The sequence below is a fragment of the Neodiprion lecontei genome, chromosome 7 (genome assembly GCF_021901455.1).
Source record: "Neodiprion lecontei isolate iyNeoLeco1 chromosome 7, iyNeoLeco1.1, whole genome shotgun sequence".
Lineage (NCBI taxonomy): Eukaryota > Metazoa > Arthropoda > Insecta > Hymenoptera > Diprionidae > Neodiprion > Neodiprion lecontei.
Window position 1 is genome coordinate 35,078 of NC_060266.1, and position 16,295 is coordinate 51,372.

General features: G+C 40.7%; 2 protein-coding genes across 7 annotated transcripts; one reads left to right on the forward strand and one right to left on the reverse strand.

Annotated features, from left to right (window-relative positions):
* Positions 1–12,363: 12,363 nt before the first annotated feature.
* Positions 12,364–13,789, forward strand: LOC107223531 (complex I intermediate-associated protein 30, mitochondrial). Its single transcript, XM_015663225.2, has 2 exons — positions 12,364–12,905; positions 13,124–13,789. Exons 1-2 carry the CDS (start codon positions 12,550–12,552, stop codon positions 13,650–13,652), a joined length of 885 nt encoding a protein of 294 aa, XP_015518711.1. The 5' UTR covers positions 12,364–12,549; the 3' UTR covers positions 13,653–13,789.
* A 377-nt stretch (positions 13,790–14,166) lies between these two features.
* On the reverse strand, positions 14,167–16,262 carry LOC107223540 (probable cardiolipin synthase (CMP-forming)). 6 transcript variants are annotated; one of them, XR_006905426.1, is made up of 4 exons: positions 15,390–15,942; positions 15,037–15,294; positions 14,466–14,872; positions 14,167–14,316 (listed from the first exon to the last, which is right to left on the reverse strand). XR_006905426.1 is itself a non-coding variant. In XM_015663238.2 (4 exons), the coding sequence occupies exons 2-4, from the start codon at positions 15,714–15,716 to the stop codon at positions 14,600–14,602; spliced, it is 858 nt and encodes a 285-aa protein (XP_015518724.1). In that variant the 5' UTR covers positions 15,717–15,774; positions 16,055–16,262; the 3' UTR covers positions 14,332–14,599. The 6 variants fall into 6 exon arrangements, 5 of the variants coding, with proteins under 5 accessions (XP_015518724.1, XP_046601639.1, XP_046601640.1 ...); XM_015663238.2 differs by lacking the exon at positions 14,167–14,316 and adding an exon at positions 16,055–16,262 and having other exon boundaries at positions 14,332–14,872; positions 15,390–15,774; XM_046745683.1 differs by lacking the exon at positions 14,167–14,316 and adding an exon at positions 15,999–16,262 and having other exon boundaries at positions 14,332–14,872; positions 15,390–15,774.
* Between the last annotated feature and the right edge of the window lie 33 nt (positions 16,263–16,295).

A 16,295-nucleotide genomic window follows, 5' to 3' on the forward strand; every position in this document is an offset into this window, starting at 1 on the left:
AATGGCATTGTTGAGTGCTATATAATAATTGGGTATAATTGTGTTAGTTAATTATAGTGTTAATATGATAGTGATATATAATAACGTATAATAGTATTATAGTTCTCTGTGGTACGAAGATCTCGTAACATGGTTTTTAAGCCTTGGCTAGTGAATTTCATAGTTATTTCCATCTAGGGATATTCCAAATAGTTAGACAGTTGTTTTAATTTCTTATGGTTACAAGATTCTCGTACTTCGAGTTTGGTTAGTTGATAAAAGTAACATGCAGTAATAATAATCGATAAAACATACGGACGTTCCGGTCGGACGTTACACCTCCCCCCTTATGCAAGAATGGCGAGCCTCTGCTCGATCATTCTTTCTGACGGTCGTTGGGTGCTGTAGGTTTTTCAATCCATACGGTACTTTGGTTGTCCTTGGGGTCCATGGTCGATGTTGAGACGTTTTTTGCAATTGGTGATTGGGTTGCTGGCTTCATGTTTAAATTGGGGTATATGGGTATCGGCATTCCTTGGGGTGCTTTGTATTCTCCGTCCTCTTTTGTTGTTGGTTCAGTCTGGTTAATGTTTCTCGTGTTGTTTCCCATTGATTCGTAATATCGCCCGACCGTAGGTTTTGGCGCTGGTGCTTCTTGCTTGAAGGATCCGGGTATTGCGTATTCGTGTTTGATTGACATGTCCATGTGTATTTCAGGGATTCCGGAGCAGTGTTTTGGTTTTGGTTGTTCCTGGTTCCAGGATATGTCTAAAGGTTTTGGTTGTGGCGGCGGTTTATTTTGATTGTTAGATGGTCCTTTGGATTCCGTATCATCCTCTTGTTTTTGCCTGGCTAGATGTAAGAGTAGGTTAGTCAGGGAATTCCATATGGCTCCGAACATGTGAAAGCTGCACCCGTAGGCTTTTCTCAGAGCATATCCGTGGATTATTGTGTCGAGGATGAATTTGGTTATTTGGATGGTTACCCAAATTCCGATTCCTCCTGCGGTGAGAGTGCCAAAGCTTACGAACCAACCCCACATCTTTGTCCATGTGTTCTTGGCTATTTTTTGCATTGCTTCTTCAGTTAGGAATTGCATGATAGATAATTGTTGATTTGCTATGGTTTGTCCTGACATTCCCCTTGCCATGTCGTTTAGTATTCCAGATCTCTCTGCTGGGAACATGATATGATCTCTCAGTCGTTCCAGATCTTCAGAGGAGTAGATTCCACTGGTTGCTAGGTTATTGGGGTTAATGTATTTCCATGTTGGTGTGGTTAAAGGTTCTATTGTGCCTGGTTTTACTGATTCGGTCAATTCTGGTAGTAATTTATACCATTTCTTATCGAGATTGAACATTACTGGGATGAAAGGGTTACATTCTATCTGCACCCCGGTTTTTAACAACATGCGGCTCTTCGGTGATACAAACATGCTGGCGTTTCCTCTGAATACCGGTAATTCTTGGTAACAGTTCTTCGTCTTTCTAATTTTTACGTCAACTGGTATGCATTTGATTATGTGGATTACTTCTCCTGCTATTGTTGCCATGTAGCCTGGTCCTTTCATTAATTGGTGCGCGAAGTCGTCGGGCGTTACGGCTGCGGATGTCAATAAGTTCCGTAAAACTTGTTGTTCCAATTTGCATTTCTGCAAGAGTACGTCTCGGTATAATGCTGACATCTGCATTTTCATATGTCTTTCCACGTATACGAATTTTGAATTTACATAGGTAAAAATGTCCAAGTGGCTGGTTGCTATGGGTTTTTTGTGAGTGAACGCGTTTTTAGTTGGTTCTTCGATGATAAGTAGCTTCGGGTGTTCGGTCCGAATCAATTCGTATCCGCATACTTGTTGACGTCCCCTTTTCGAAAAGGCGAAGGTTATGTCTTGGGTGGTAACTGTATACACTTCGTCATAGGTTTCGTCGCTGTTTTTGATTTTGGTGGCTCTGCCGTCGTATAAGACGTCGTATCGGTCCAGTTGACAGGAATCCTTTGGCAAGGTTTCCCAGAACGTGTTTCCTCCTTCATTATCTACGCAATTACCGTTGCTGAATTCACACGTTGTTCCGGATCGAAATATGATTTTATTTGAATTTAGATTTATTTTTGCAGTATATTCGGCTAGACTGATCTTTACATATCCTTGGACTATTACGTCGCTCCATGTTCCGTATTCGTCGGAGTATTGTATGCTTTCGCAGCAACTCATCACTGCGATTTCCTTTATCATGAAGATATGATTTTCCCCGTGAAATCCTTGAAGGTCTATGATGTACTTCAATCACCATGGTTTCGCATCAGTTCGATTGTCGTTGTGGTAGTTCCCTTGCACACAGGTTAAAGCGTCGTTCTCGTATGGCATCATTTCTTTTAAGGGACTTGTTCGATGTACTTTCTCGTCGTACATTAGCTGTCACTCCGCATAAGGGTTGGGTGTTTCTTTATTCCTATCTTATTGTTAGATGTATGATATATTTATATATATATATATATATATATATATATCCGATGTACTTAACTAAAGGTATCTATGCGCGGCATGATTAGTTATGATAATGGAATTAGTTGATGTACCCGACAGTGGGTCTTGTTATGGTTTTAGTTTGTTAATTCATCGTCGCCTGTTGTTAGGAATTTCGATTGCCGAATCGTCGATCATAAAGTGTTGCTTGACCTTGTAATTTTGATCATAAAAACTATTGAAAATATATCGCCATCTACGTCTTTGATCATTACTATGCTATTCGGATAATTCCCGTAATCGAAAAGATTGACGGTGGTGTATATATCGCTAACGATGTGGTCGGTATATATGCTATAGTTATAGGTTCTTGGTGGCAGGTCATCGTTCCATAACAACTGGCGAGTTAGCTCTTTACCCAATTTGGCATGATTCTATTGCATATTACGGCAATAATATTACCAGCTCGCCTTATTTCTAAGGTTCGCATATCTTGCTGAAATCTATCGGCGAATATTATGACAAAATTTTCCTGGTTTGCCAAGAGCTTCATCTGCAAAATCGAAATGCTGATATAGTAGTTGAAATCATAGTGTTGGTGAGGGTTATCAATTGCGAGTGATTGGTTTTTAGCGGGATTTGTGTGCTGGGTACATCTTCTTGGAGTAGGGGAAGCGTGAGTTTTAAAATTTTTGGAGTTTATTCCTTAAGAAACTATTCGAGTTATAAGGCCAGGTACGGAAATTTCAAGTGTAACGTTCGAAAGCTTGAGGCGTTAAGTAGAAAGAGACAAATATATATGTATCTGTAAGATTGAACGTGCAAAAGAATGAGATGGGATATATTACAAAGCGTATGCTATACTCGGGGTCTCCTCTTTGTGCGGTGCTTCGTAGTCTCACTGCATAGTTCACTACCTCTGGGCTGAGAGTTGAATGTGTGCGTATGTTTGTACGTGTGTTGTGTGCCTGCGCATTACGAAGTTCTGCCGCAACTTGTGCGTTGCTGCTGAGTACAGGGTATGCATGCTTAGTGCATCCTAGACTATCTCCTGGTAGGCGAAATATATCTGCATTCGCTCGGATTAGGTTATAGACATTCTCTTTCTCCTCGGCATTTAAGTGTTCTAATCTCAATAAGGATTCCAAAGGCTCGACCCTGGCTTTGACTAGGTTGTGGGAATTTTGAACCATAAATAATCGTTTTATTTTCGGGATATTTATTTTATTAGATCGGTTTGTGTTTTGCGTAGAGATATTCCGTGGGATTGCGCATGTTATCTTCCTTTTATACTCGTCTTCGGCTGTTTTCGTATAGGATTTAAATTCGGATTCGCGTAGACTTCTTTATTTCTTGTCTTCTTTTATATTTATTTGTCTCTTGGTTTTTATTGCATCGATCTATTTCTTCTTTAAATACCGAGGTGTGTTCATTTATTACAGCCTTGTTTGCGTTGTCAGTAATATACGGTCCCATTAGTTTGATTTTATTTAGTTCACTCGTTGTGGGTTTATTGGATTCACTCTGGTTTACTATAGAATTATCATTTCTTATGGATTCGTCGGAATATTTATTCTTATTTTTCTCGGACTCGTCGGAGTTACTTTTACACTTATTGTTCGTAGTTTTATTTTCGTCCTTCGCGGATTCATTGGATTCACTTGGTATTATCGCAGTTTCATTATTATTTTTCATGGATTTATCATTATCTTTCATAGACTCATTGGATTCACTTGGATTTATTGTATATTCATCATTAATTTTCATAGATTTATAGGAATATTTCGTGGATTCATTATCGTTTTTCGCAGATTCATTGGATTCATTTGGATTTATCGCATTTTCGTCATTATTTTTCATCGATTCATTGGAATATTTCGTAGATTCATTATCGTTTTTCACAGATTCATTTGATTCACCTTGGTTTATCGCAGATTCGTCATCATTTTTCATAGATTTATTGGAATATTTCGTGGATTTATTATCATTTCTCACAGATTCATTGGATTTATTTTGATTTATCGCAGATTCGTCATTATTTTTCATAGATTTATTGGAATATTTCGTGGATTTATTATCATTTCTCACAGATTCATTGGATTTATTTTGATTTATCGCAGATTCGTCATTATTTTTCATGGATTTATTGGAATATTTCGTAGATTTATTATCGTTTTTCACAAATTCATTGGATTCATTTGGATTTATCGCATTTTCGTCATTATTTTTCATCGATTTATTGGAATATTTCGTAGATTTATTATCGTTTTTCGTAGATTCATTGGATTCATTTGGATTTATCGCGTTTTCGTCATTATTTTTCATCGATTTATTGGAATATTTCGTAGATTTATTATCATTTTTCACAGATTCATTGGAATATTTCATAGATTTATTATCGTTTTTCACAGATTCATTGGATTCACTTTGATTTATCGTAGATTCGTCATTACTTTTCATGGATTTATTGGAATATTTCGCAGATTTATTATCGTTTTTCACAGATTCATTGTATTCACTTAGATTTATCGCAGATTCGTCATCATTTTTCATAGATTTATAGGAATATTTCGTAGATTCATCGGATTCATTGTCGTATTTCATGCATTTGTCGGGATATATTTGATATTTTGTGGGTATATTCTTATAATTAACGATTTCTTTTGCATTCTCACTTTTGATTTTAAAGTTTTGGGTATCTGATTTTAAGGAGTCCTCTGTTTCACTTATTTCTTCCAGGATTTGCGGTGGAATCCTCAGTCTTACTTCCGAGTCTGACGTATTAATTGCATAAAGGTACGCTTTATCATCTCGGTTTGTCACTAACGCGTTCCCTATGTAGACGTTGTCACCTGCGTCTATCAGAGGTACGTACCCTTCGGTTAACTCAGTTTTTTCGAGATTGATACGGATGCCAAGCCGTGTCCTCGATGGAATTACGATAACATCTTCCGGATTTTCGACCTTTTCCTTTCCTTTAAGAGGTTCGGAAATTTCCGTCGTTAAATCGGATTTTGTATAACCGAGACACCCGTTAGATTCTACATCCAGGAGCGGTAAAACCTCGGTGCCTAGTTCGGTCTCCGCGAGTTCGTCGCAGTTGCCAGTCTGCGCTCTATACGGAGTCGTTTTTTCCTGCCGGTTTAGAAATGGGATTTGTACGTTACCGAATTCTAATGTGCCTTTATCAAAATTTATCTGAGCTCGATTTTCGTTGAAGAACTGGGATCCTATTATTCCGTCCTGTGGGATTGGTAAATTTTCCGGAACCATATGGAATTGAGCTTCGGTTCCTATTACGTTTATGGGAACTTCTCCCATAGTTTCTACGCACGCGGGGACTATTCCGCTAAGATTAAATTTCTTTTGTTCGTTTATTTCGATTTCTGACCTTACACAGTTATTTTTTATAATGTTCAGGTCGGAGCCTGTATCCAACATGAAAGTACTCGAATTTTGTAATTCGCTCGCTTCTAATTTGATCGTGGGGATTATACTCTCTGGATTTATGATCGTATTGATTGATTTGTCATCGGAATTTTGAGGCGGATCTATAATTATTTGCTCCATATCGCTTTTAGCCAACGTCACTAGTTTTCTATCGGTACGCCCTGTATAATAGATAAGGTGCGGTTGGGTATTTTGAGGGCCTCCGAGGTCGCACCGTCGTTCGGCAGGCTCTCCCCGTTTCCCGAAAATGAGACTCGATTTTCTCGCGGTATTTGATTTGATCTATCATTTCGCTGTTTAATTGGGCATTCGCTGATTAAGTGACCGTAGTTTCTGCAATATCGACAGTGTTCGCGTGGTTGTTCTGTCTGGTATTCGTCAGGTCGGTTCGAATTGTAGGGCTGATAATTCGTTTGCGGAGTATAACGCGTTTGTCTAATTATTTGATTATCGTCGTACTGATTTGGACGCTGGTTTCCCTGTCTGAAATTTGGTTGTGACCTCTGCGGGCTAGGGTCCCTTGAATAAGTTCTTTCACGGTACGAGTTATTGCTGGGATAAATGTTTCCGCGGTATTGATTGTTCCCTTGATAGCGATTTTCGCGATATTGATTATTTCTAGGATAACCTTGTTGATTAGGGGAATTCGACCTTCGATTACTGTAATTGTCCTGGTTACTAAAATTCGGAAGTCCCTGTTGCCGATTGGGACGATTTTCTCTTGGATCGTAACCGGGTTGCGGTAGGTAATTTATTTGATGCTTCGGAAATTGATTTCTCGAGTTAGTATTATTTTGAAGTTGGTAGGTGTTCGAGTTACGTCGGGGATCTGAATAAGCGTCTCTTGTGTTATAATTATTCCGATAGTCTGCTCGATTACCTTGGATAACATAAGTCTGATTCCGAGGTTTACGGTGGTCGTAATAGCTTTTATCTGAATTATATTGGCAATCGTATTTATCGTGGTCGTTTGCTCCACACACAACGCAATTATATGGTTGAAACATCGCGTAATTTATTGTAGCGTCCTGAATTGTGCTAGGTTGATCTCCTCGTCTAAGTTGGATTTTAATTTTCTCCTGTTTTTCTATTTTCATCGCCGCGTCGACCAGTTCTTTCAGAGTACCGGGTATTGTGGGGATTTTTCCGTCGATTTCAGGTCTTAATCCGCGCAGAAAAGCGGCTTTGCCGTCCGCTTCGGTATTTCGCGTAAAAATTTCGAAATCGTCCGTGCGTTGTTCTTGCAAGAATGCCTGTCTTATGTTTTCCATCGCTTCGCGTACCCTTGATGCGTACGTCACGACGTCTTCGTTCTGTCTTTGGAAAATTTTCCCTAGTTCACCCTGACACAGATTAACGGATTTCGCTGGTCCATAAAGCTCATTTATTCGCGCGGTTAATTCGTCTACGGTATCGAACCGTTCGTTCTCGATCACACGTCGAGCTACTCCCTTGATTTTATTACGTATTATTCGCGTGAGGCTTAATTCAACTTGAGGCGGGACCATTTCGCGTGCATCCTTGCATCCCTGCACAAAACTTCTAACCTGGGACGGATTGCCGTCAAACACCGGGACTGCCTCTAAGGCATCCTTAATTGAGATATAATGATAAGTCGGTGCGGGTAAGGCGGTTGCGCCTGTACTTGCAACGGGTTCGCTCACCATTTTAAATTCCTGAGGAATCTTAATATGTGTTTGGGATTGGTTTTCCGAATCAGGCGTTTGAATAAGTATTTGAGTGGGTTTTTCTGTTTTTCTCGAGTTCTTCGGAGAATTTTTATTCGTTGAATTAGAGTTTTGGCTGGAGATTTGCGACTGTTCAGGATTTAGACCTGAGGTTCCCGACGCGTTCGTCTCCTCTAATTTTTCTAATTGTCCTTCGAATAATTGGGTGCCCTGCGTACTAACTTGTGATCTGAGTCGTCGGTCTGAAGGCGGACTATGTACTACGGCTGTGCGTTTTTTATCGGCAGGAGGGTCTTCCTTTCCCATTTAATGTTGGGATTGCACAATCTTTTGTTAATAAGGTTTATTTTGAATTTTAGATCCCGTGTCGGAGAAAAGGAGGTAGGAATCGTTGGAAGTTTGAACGGGAGGTATTTAGAAATAATTTTCGCCTTTTTCCTAATCCCTGCGTCTTCTTCGCTAATCGTTCTAGGTCGCGTTGGGGGCTCGAACAGCTTATTTCTTTCTTTTATTCGTTCTTCTGTATTTCCCTTGCAATAGCAAATATCTTCAGAAGTTCTGATGGTGTGGTTAGAATTCTGCGGTTTATTGAGATAAGGCTCCTTTACAGAGTCCGGGATTTCGTGCGGATCGCTTAATATAATCGGCTGAGTATATTGTTCCCAAAGCTTCGCTATGGTTCCGCGTTTTCCTCCGTTTATTTCGTTCGATTTTGGGAGCATTCGTTATAAGAACAAAGGGTATTTGTTAGAGGTTTCGATTAAAGGTTGGAATCTTGGTTCGACAGAGTATTTCGATGAAAACGAGGGATCTCGGCGATACAAGATCCCAGTAGTTGCGATATTGAAGAAATATTTGAATGGGAAATTTCCAGAGCGGATGGAAAAATTCTTGATTGACTCATTGATTTTTAGGGTTTTGGCGAGTTAACGGGTATTAAAATTCGAGTTCGTTTAGTCATTTTATTAAATCGAGCGAGATTAGGGTGATTTTCAGTTCGTGTTGGTAGCGCGCAAAAACTCCGCCGTCCGTCGGTCGCTACTCGCGTCACAAAAAGTTTTTCGCGATTATAACGTTTGGTTTCCCGGCCGATGCACCAGAAAATTTTTGATATGTGACGTCGGAACGGTACCTAGTGGAAATCTCCAGATGTTAGACACCGGAAACATTCACACACAGTTACAGCCAGACTCACATCAGTAGTTTGGGTCACCAATTACCGATTAAGTATTGAAATACACCGGACAACGGGCATTCTGTCGCTCTAGTCGAACGAACCGAAGAGGGAGAAATTGTTGGATAAAAGATTTAATTTGGCTTACCTTTTTGAGAGTATTCTGGATGCGATGACTTGTAGATTGGTGAGAGGTTTTAGTGGAATAACTGACTTTAATATATTTGGATATTTTGACTAACTTGGTTTATTTTATAAGTTTGATATTTAAAAGTCACAAACGCAGAGTTACACAGTGTAAGATCTTAGACTTAGTAAAAATGGAGTTGAAACTCGCTGAACTTTTGGGCAGAGTAACGTTGTATGAAAGTTTTAATGCAAAAGGCTAAAGGATTTTACCGCGAGACTGTACCGGAACTAGATGACGAATCTGGAGGTAGAAACACAAGAGAGCGATCGAGTGATCGGTCGCCGTTTTTATAGGGGTCGATCGTTGCGCAGAACGATCCCCCTCTCTAGTTTTTTGGTCGCCTTTGCGCACCTCCCCTCTTTTCTAGGAATTCTAATTAGGGCACGACATCTTCGCCGCATGCACGCCTGTGATCTTATTTCTTTAGCTATTACTATATTGTAGGTTTTTACGTATGGTATATCGCTGCTTGGTGCGGTGGTGTAGGTGCGTGGACTTGGTTCCGTAGTTCTCCGAACTGCGTGAGCTTTTCGTTGTGTCGCCAGTCCCCTTTGTGGCGCCAGCCCCCTTTGTGGCGCCAGCCCCCTTTGTGGCGCCAGCCCCTTTGTGGCGCCCGTCAGCCACTTAACTACCTGTCTACCTCTGAATGTTTTTGCTATCTTGCTCGTTACAAAGCCCATATTTCATTTTGGTTACCTGTCGTTTGTTAGTTTTATAGTTATATCTATATAGAATTGTATATGTATTATAGTCGACTACTGTCGTTGTTAGTTTTATAGTTGTATCTATATAGAATTGCATATGTATTAAAGTCGACTACTGTCGTTGTTAATCTGGAGTACAATAGCAATTGTTTATGAACATAGTTTGTTATTTGTTTAGCATTATTAGAATCACGCTGCTGCGAATATCTTTAGTTGTTTGTGTTATAACTATCTTAACAGATTTAGGGTACTTAGTAATTTGATGATTCATAGCTTTAGAGCAGGTTTACATGTGTGCTTTTGTATATGATTCCCTTCTGTAGTTGTTAATTCTTATATTGATATAAATCGGCTTGGAAGCTTCTAGAACGTTTTCGTTTCGTCGGTAAGTTTCCTAATGTATTCTCTAGGTGAAGCTCTGTTGGCTCCACATTGGAGATCTGCATTGCCTTCAAAACGTTGCGCGTGTTGCCTACAATACGGCGTTGCGAAAGAAGGTATAGTTCATGCTGGGTAATTAGCATTCACGGTTTGATGGTTTTGCAGTCTCTGGTTTTATGGGTTATTGCAGCAGTGCTATCTTTACATTATATTGGTTATGCATTTATCTATGGTTTTACAGTCTTCTATACTCCAGGCTATATAGTAAAGCGTATGTTGCTTAAGTATAGCTCTCAGCTCCGAATGCACAAATGGCATTGTTGAGTGCTATATAATAATTGGGTATAATTGTGTTAGTTAATTATAGTGTTAATATGATAGTGATATATAATAACGTATAATAGTATTATAGTTCTCTGTGGTACGAAGATCTCGTAACATGGTTTTTAAGCCTTGGCTAGTGAATTTCATAGTTATTTCCATCTAGGGATATTCCAAATAGTTAGACAGTTGTTTTAATTTCTTATGGTTACAAGATTCTCGTACTTCGAGTTTGGTTAGTTGATAAAAGTAACATGCAGTAATAATAATCGATAAAACATACGGACGTTCCGGTCGGACGTTACACGAGCTTCCTTGAGGAAACCTTCGGCACTGCGATTGGCTGTTTCGTTTCATGTAGCCAACGCTTGCGCTCGGCGTCTATGCACTTATGACCCGTATGACGCGGATCACAGCCAGTCTACGGGTTAACTTCTTTGAGGTTACACACTCTCATCAACCGACGCGACTTGACAATGAGAGCCAAGTGGTTTAAGTTAGATTTAAATACAGCCGAGTGGCGCTTCGATCAGCAGTTTTACCACCATAAGCAATCTCATATCCCTAAATATGTCCTCCTTCTGGAAGGGAGAGCCAAGTTGTGACTATGAAACGAGGACGCCTCTGAGATTCAAGGAAGCCTTCATCAAGGCGTCCTTTATCCTTGAGATAAGGAGTTACTATGAATACGGGTGTATGGGCGCAACTCGTTAATGCTTAAACTCAAAAAATCGAGCAAGATTGGTCAAAACTGGTAAATGCAGTAATGTTAAGTAAACCCCGGTGGAAAACGCTATAAGATACTTTTGGGCGAACGCGCCTAGAAATTTTTGCCCACGTTATAGTGAGAAAAACTGGAACACGCGTGTCTTGACCTGGTATAATCTAGGGACCTTGTCAGGGTGCGATTTAAACGCCTGTATATATACCCGTATTCATAGTCTCTCCTTATTTCAAGGATAAAGGACGCCTTGATGAAGGCTTCCTTTAATCTCAGAGGCGTCCTCGTTTCATAGGGTGTATTCCGAAATATACTGACAGTACTGCAAGTACTGGCAACCACGTTCCGAAATCGCGCGACAGCTTACTGCCGCCACTCAGTGACGTCATGAAATTTGTGATGTTGTTGACTGCGACTACTGCGGTCGGGGATGTGAGGCAGCTGCACTACTTGAGAGATGGCCGCGTCCTCGGTGTAGCGTTCCGATTTTATTGCGGCTGGCAACTCGAAGTAAAAACGGTACGCAGTTCGCAGTTGACTGCGTAACGTCACGGTCGGCAGTACCGGAAGTATATTTCGGAATACACCCTTAATAGGTTACGATCAGCATCCTTCTTTTTTTACATTTTGTAGCGAAAATTTCCCTTTTTTCCGTAAGAGGCGCTCAAATTGCGATCAGACAATTCTTCTTACGTTACCTCCTCAGAGCACATACCACTAAGGTTACCTCAAAACTGGGGACAAGTTTTATCGCAGTTTTAATTGTCTCCTTCGTACTTTTCCGTGCTATCAAATCAAACTATTGGCAATTATAGAAAGATGAAGAATTATGGTGTTATTTTACGAGCAGTAAAAAGCAGCAGCAGTTTTCCCCTATCACTTCCGGTGCAAGTTTCTGCTGCTCGCAGTTCGGTTTCTCGAGCGACAAGCCACAAGACCACAAGAAGCCACGACCTATTTCATGAGCAGTGCTGCTGCTGCGTAAAATTAGCAGACTGATGCTAGTGAAAACTAGTAAGTTACTAAACCACTGCTGCTTTTTACTGCTCGTGAAATAGCACCCTTACGCTGCTTTTTCACGTGCAGCAAACAACCGAATGCGGCAGCTGCTAAAATTTTCTGATTGGTCAATGATTAATGGTGTACATACACACATGGATCTTGCTGTACATACATGCATCAAAATTGCTGCGAAGTAGAAACCCATTGTAGAAACGAACGTACTTTCGTTTGCTGCATACACAACAGAAGCCGCCCCCCCCCCCCCCCCCCCCCCCACGCCAACGCCAACACGTATGTATGCACGTATGTACGTAGCAGGCAGCCCCTGTGTCCATTGTCACATGTATTTATTACTGGCGATGCAACGAAGTGGCACGGGAAAGATATTACTAGGCGTTCGTTTATTATCACAGACAGTATCGGCAAGTGAATTACGGTGGAGTATGTTGCACGGCGCGTATCATCAGTAGTGATGTACTTCAGGATTCCACGGATGGTGGCAACAGTCACCAGATGTGAACACGTTGGGATACAAGTACGTCGGTTTTGGGAACAAGATCGCAAATCAGGTTATCCGCGAGTCGCAGCAAAAAGCTCATCCGAAAAACGAAACGACCTCTGGCACATTCGTAATGGCTTTCGTATACTCGGGGACGAGTTTAAACTCTTCAAACGTGAGGTAATTGAACACTTGGAAAGTGATCCGTTGTTGATATATCGAAAGGACGAAATTGACCTCGCTTGGCGGTTCAACGGTGACAAAAAGTCACTCGACCAATGGTTTGTCACCGCCGATAGTGACTATGAGGAAGGTTACTCAAATTGCAGGTGATTATGAGAAATTTGCATTCAGGCCCACGATTCGTGAAACAAGGACCTCAAATATTGCAGCCTAGTTTCATGAATCCGGCCCCAAATCGCATAAATATCTAAACTATAATCACTGCAGTACAGTTACGACACGTTGGAATGCTATTCCTCGACACGAGAAAATCCTTTGAGAATTTCAATAACGATTTTTTTTCGCTTTTCCTATCCACGCGAAGCCTGCAATTGACCAAGTCTGGCAGAGGGCTGTTTTCTGGATACTTGGACAAACGTGTACCAAAAACAGGAAACATCAAAAAGGCAGGATATTGCAACATTAATACTCTACGTGCTCGCAAGTCCTTCAAACGAGAAGGTTACTATGACTGGCATCCCTATAATCATCTGGTAATGCGGGTTAGAGGGGACGGTAGATCCTACATGCTCAACATATCGACAGCTGGATACTTTGATATAACTTGGAATGATGTCTATCACTATGCACTCTACACAAGAGGTGGACCTTATTGGCAGTATGTGAAAATACCTTTTTCAAAATTCTTCATGGCCAGCAAAGGAAGAATCCAAGACCACCAAGAGCCATTACCCCTGCACAATGTAGTTAGCTTCGGAATTACCGCAGCTGACAAGGTGACAGGGCCGTTTAACTTGGAAATTGACTACATCGGATTGTTATTTGATCCAAGTCATAAGGAAGAATGTGCGTATGAAATGTACAAAACTGACGACTACATCGCCGGATATTGATGTAGTTGCACAGACATTTATCTGTTTTTCCTCCATTTCAACAGCTCAGAAATTTCTGTTTGTAATTATAATTCTCCGTGGAGGAAATCAAATTGTAGCCAGGTTCACGTAGGATAATAAAAAATCTCATAAACATATATGACTCTGAATGGATAGACCATTCAATATCTTCTCTCCCTGCTAAGAAGTAACTGTCTCTGCTGAATTTTCTTCATACAGGATAAAAAATGTAAATCGTACAAAACCTAATCATTCATGTTTTCACCTAAATTTAATTATTAGTTGAACTAACGTTCCACGAGCGTTCATCAAGACACCTGCCGGTAAGCCAGGTCCGTTGTTTGTAGTCAAATTGCACGTTACTACCATCACGGCACAGGATTGCCGGTTCAGTTCGGATATCACAGCTTTTATTAGAATGCCTATCCAGCCATTAGAAAATGTCCAGCTTAGCTATCTCGTCCCTTAGGTATAACAGCAAACAGAAAATGACAGGAAGAAAACGACTTTCATGTCACCTGCTGGGTCGATTCGGCGTCAAATTTATGCAGTAGAATGTGATTGGTACAATTGATATTACATCCGGTTATACCGTGATCGATTTCGTCAATAGGAAAGCGGACGAAGATTGACTTGGATCTCAACCAGTTTAGTTACTATCCACCTGTAAACATGGCTGTAACTGTTATACACTTTATTGTGACAAATGGGAACGTAACAAACTAGCGAGAATAGAATTTGCATCAATCGTTGTACCAGGATACTATCACTGTAGTGTCCAGATCGAATATCAATCAGTTGATGATGACTTACACATTGACTGCTGATGAGCCATTGAGCCGGCAGTCAGACTGTGGTTCACAGATACGCTTCTCACATGCGGAATGCACAGAATGATTGCAAATTTGGTCTTTGTGATGTGGTTACGCTCGAGTCAACTAGTAGTGTCATGAAGGTGATGATGGAGGGTTGATCTTCCTCTTACGAAGAAACTTGTACGTATCTTTTGATACCAGGTAACTGAGGCCTCCAGCTAGGGTTGTGACGGCTGTCAGGTAGCAAAGGCCTTGCAACAGAGGGTGATCAACGAAATGAAAAACTGGAGCAGCTAAGGTACTACCGACCAGGCACAATTGTACTCCGGTATTTAGTTTGCTAGCCAACGTCGGCGCTAGCTGCACTGAGGCGTACGTTGGGTCAAAATATTTCACCAAAGTTCTCTGTAAGTAACGCAAAATATCGTCATTCACCAAATACTTGTAATAATTTATATTGCTTGGAGAATACATGTCATTGCTATTCGGTAAGCAGCAAAATTGTTTCGGTTCATGCTGGGAAGATGCGAGTTGCGGTGAGAAAAGTTGAGTATTGGGTATTAACTTACGGGCATAGGCAGTGATCGATATCTGATGAAAGAGGCACCGATTACCAAAAGGATATCTCTGGCAACGACCAAGTAGGTCAGTTGCGCGGGAATAAGTCCGGTCCAGGTAAGAGACAGGAAGAGCGTGCCTATCAGTAACTTGTCTGCTATGGGATCCAAAAAACTTCCCAACTTTGATGCTTGAGATGCCCAAGTTCGAGCTATCCATCCATCGGCCAAATCTGTAACTCCTGCTATTCCAAGCAGCCAGAGCGCAACCTAAGAAGTCAGGACCAACCACTGATTGGAAGTGTTGTATTCAAACGCAATTACTTTGCGGTTATAGAATGAATCGAGTAAAGGTAAAAAATCACCTGGTAATCTTGGGATACAATCAGGTATCCCAGGTATGGCGATGTCAATATACGACCTATGCAAAGAAAGTTTGGTATCGTCCAGATGTTTTCCCGTTCTATAACTTCTTCCATTCGTTCCTTTGTAAGACGTATGTCGCGTATTATACGCTCTCGCAACACTGTGCGGGATAGAGTTTGCCGTTTGGCAGATAAACGATTGCCATTTGATTTTTCTACATTGCCGTGATAGATTCGATTTCCGCATAGCTTCTTGCATTTTTCGAGAAGGCATCGCTCCAGTGGTGCAAGACAATATCTATTTCTCACCAACATAAATTGGGTCATCCTTGTTACATTTGTAGATGAGTTTAGTTCCGATTATTGTTGTTCGTGTAGGTTAGTCCTAGAATGTGACGAACCATTAAAATGTATTCTGAATAAACTATACTAACAGGGCAGTAAGTTATTGATGGGACTGCTTAGGTTAAGGAGAGATCGAATGACGCTTGTTTCATTATACAGATTCAGATTGAACAAATATTGAATTTTGCACCCTATAATCGACACAACCACCTACGTATGTACCATCATGTGATAAATTATTCCTATTTTTTGGTTTGTTCTTACTAGGGAAGCGTGCCAACGCCGCCAACTAAAGTATAGCGTTCGGGTATCATACATACTTGGCTGTTACATTTTGGTATAATACGGTAAGATCAATAACATGACCGACATGACCGCTGATTACACATCGTTGACGAAACACTGGCCATGAGTCGATTTCCGTAATATGGGGCAATTGTACAAAGTTCTGTAATAATCGTTCAAGACTTTCGTTCTATCGAATTAAATATAGCCAGTTGCCGGTCTTGTTACACTGCAGTTGCGTAGGCGTAAAATCATTTATGTGAATGTGTGCGTGCG

Coding starts and splice junctions, on each gene's coding strand:
- LOC107223540 (XM_015663238.2), bottom strand. CDS start 15,716: ATGACCCAATTTATGTTGGTGAGAAATAGATATTGTCTTGCACCACTG. Junction 15,295..15,389: donor TTGTATCCCAAGATTACCAG/GTGATTTTTTAC, acceptor CTGACTTCTTAG/GTTGCGCTCTGGCTGCTTGG. Junction 14,873..15,036: donor ATCGATCACTGCCTATGCCC/GTAAGTTAATAC, acceptor CGTTACTTACAG/AGAACTTTGGTGAAATATTT.
- LOC107223531 (XM_015663225.2), top strand. CDS start 12,550: ATGTACTTCAGGATTCCACGGATGGTGGCAACAGTCACCAGATGTGAA. Junction 12,906..13,123: donor GAAGGTTACTCAAATTGCAG/GTGATTATGAGA, acceptor ATCCACGCGAAG/CCTGCAATTGACCAAGTCTG.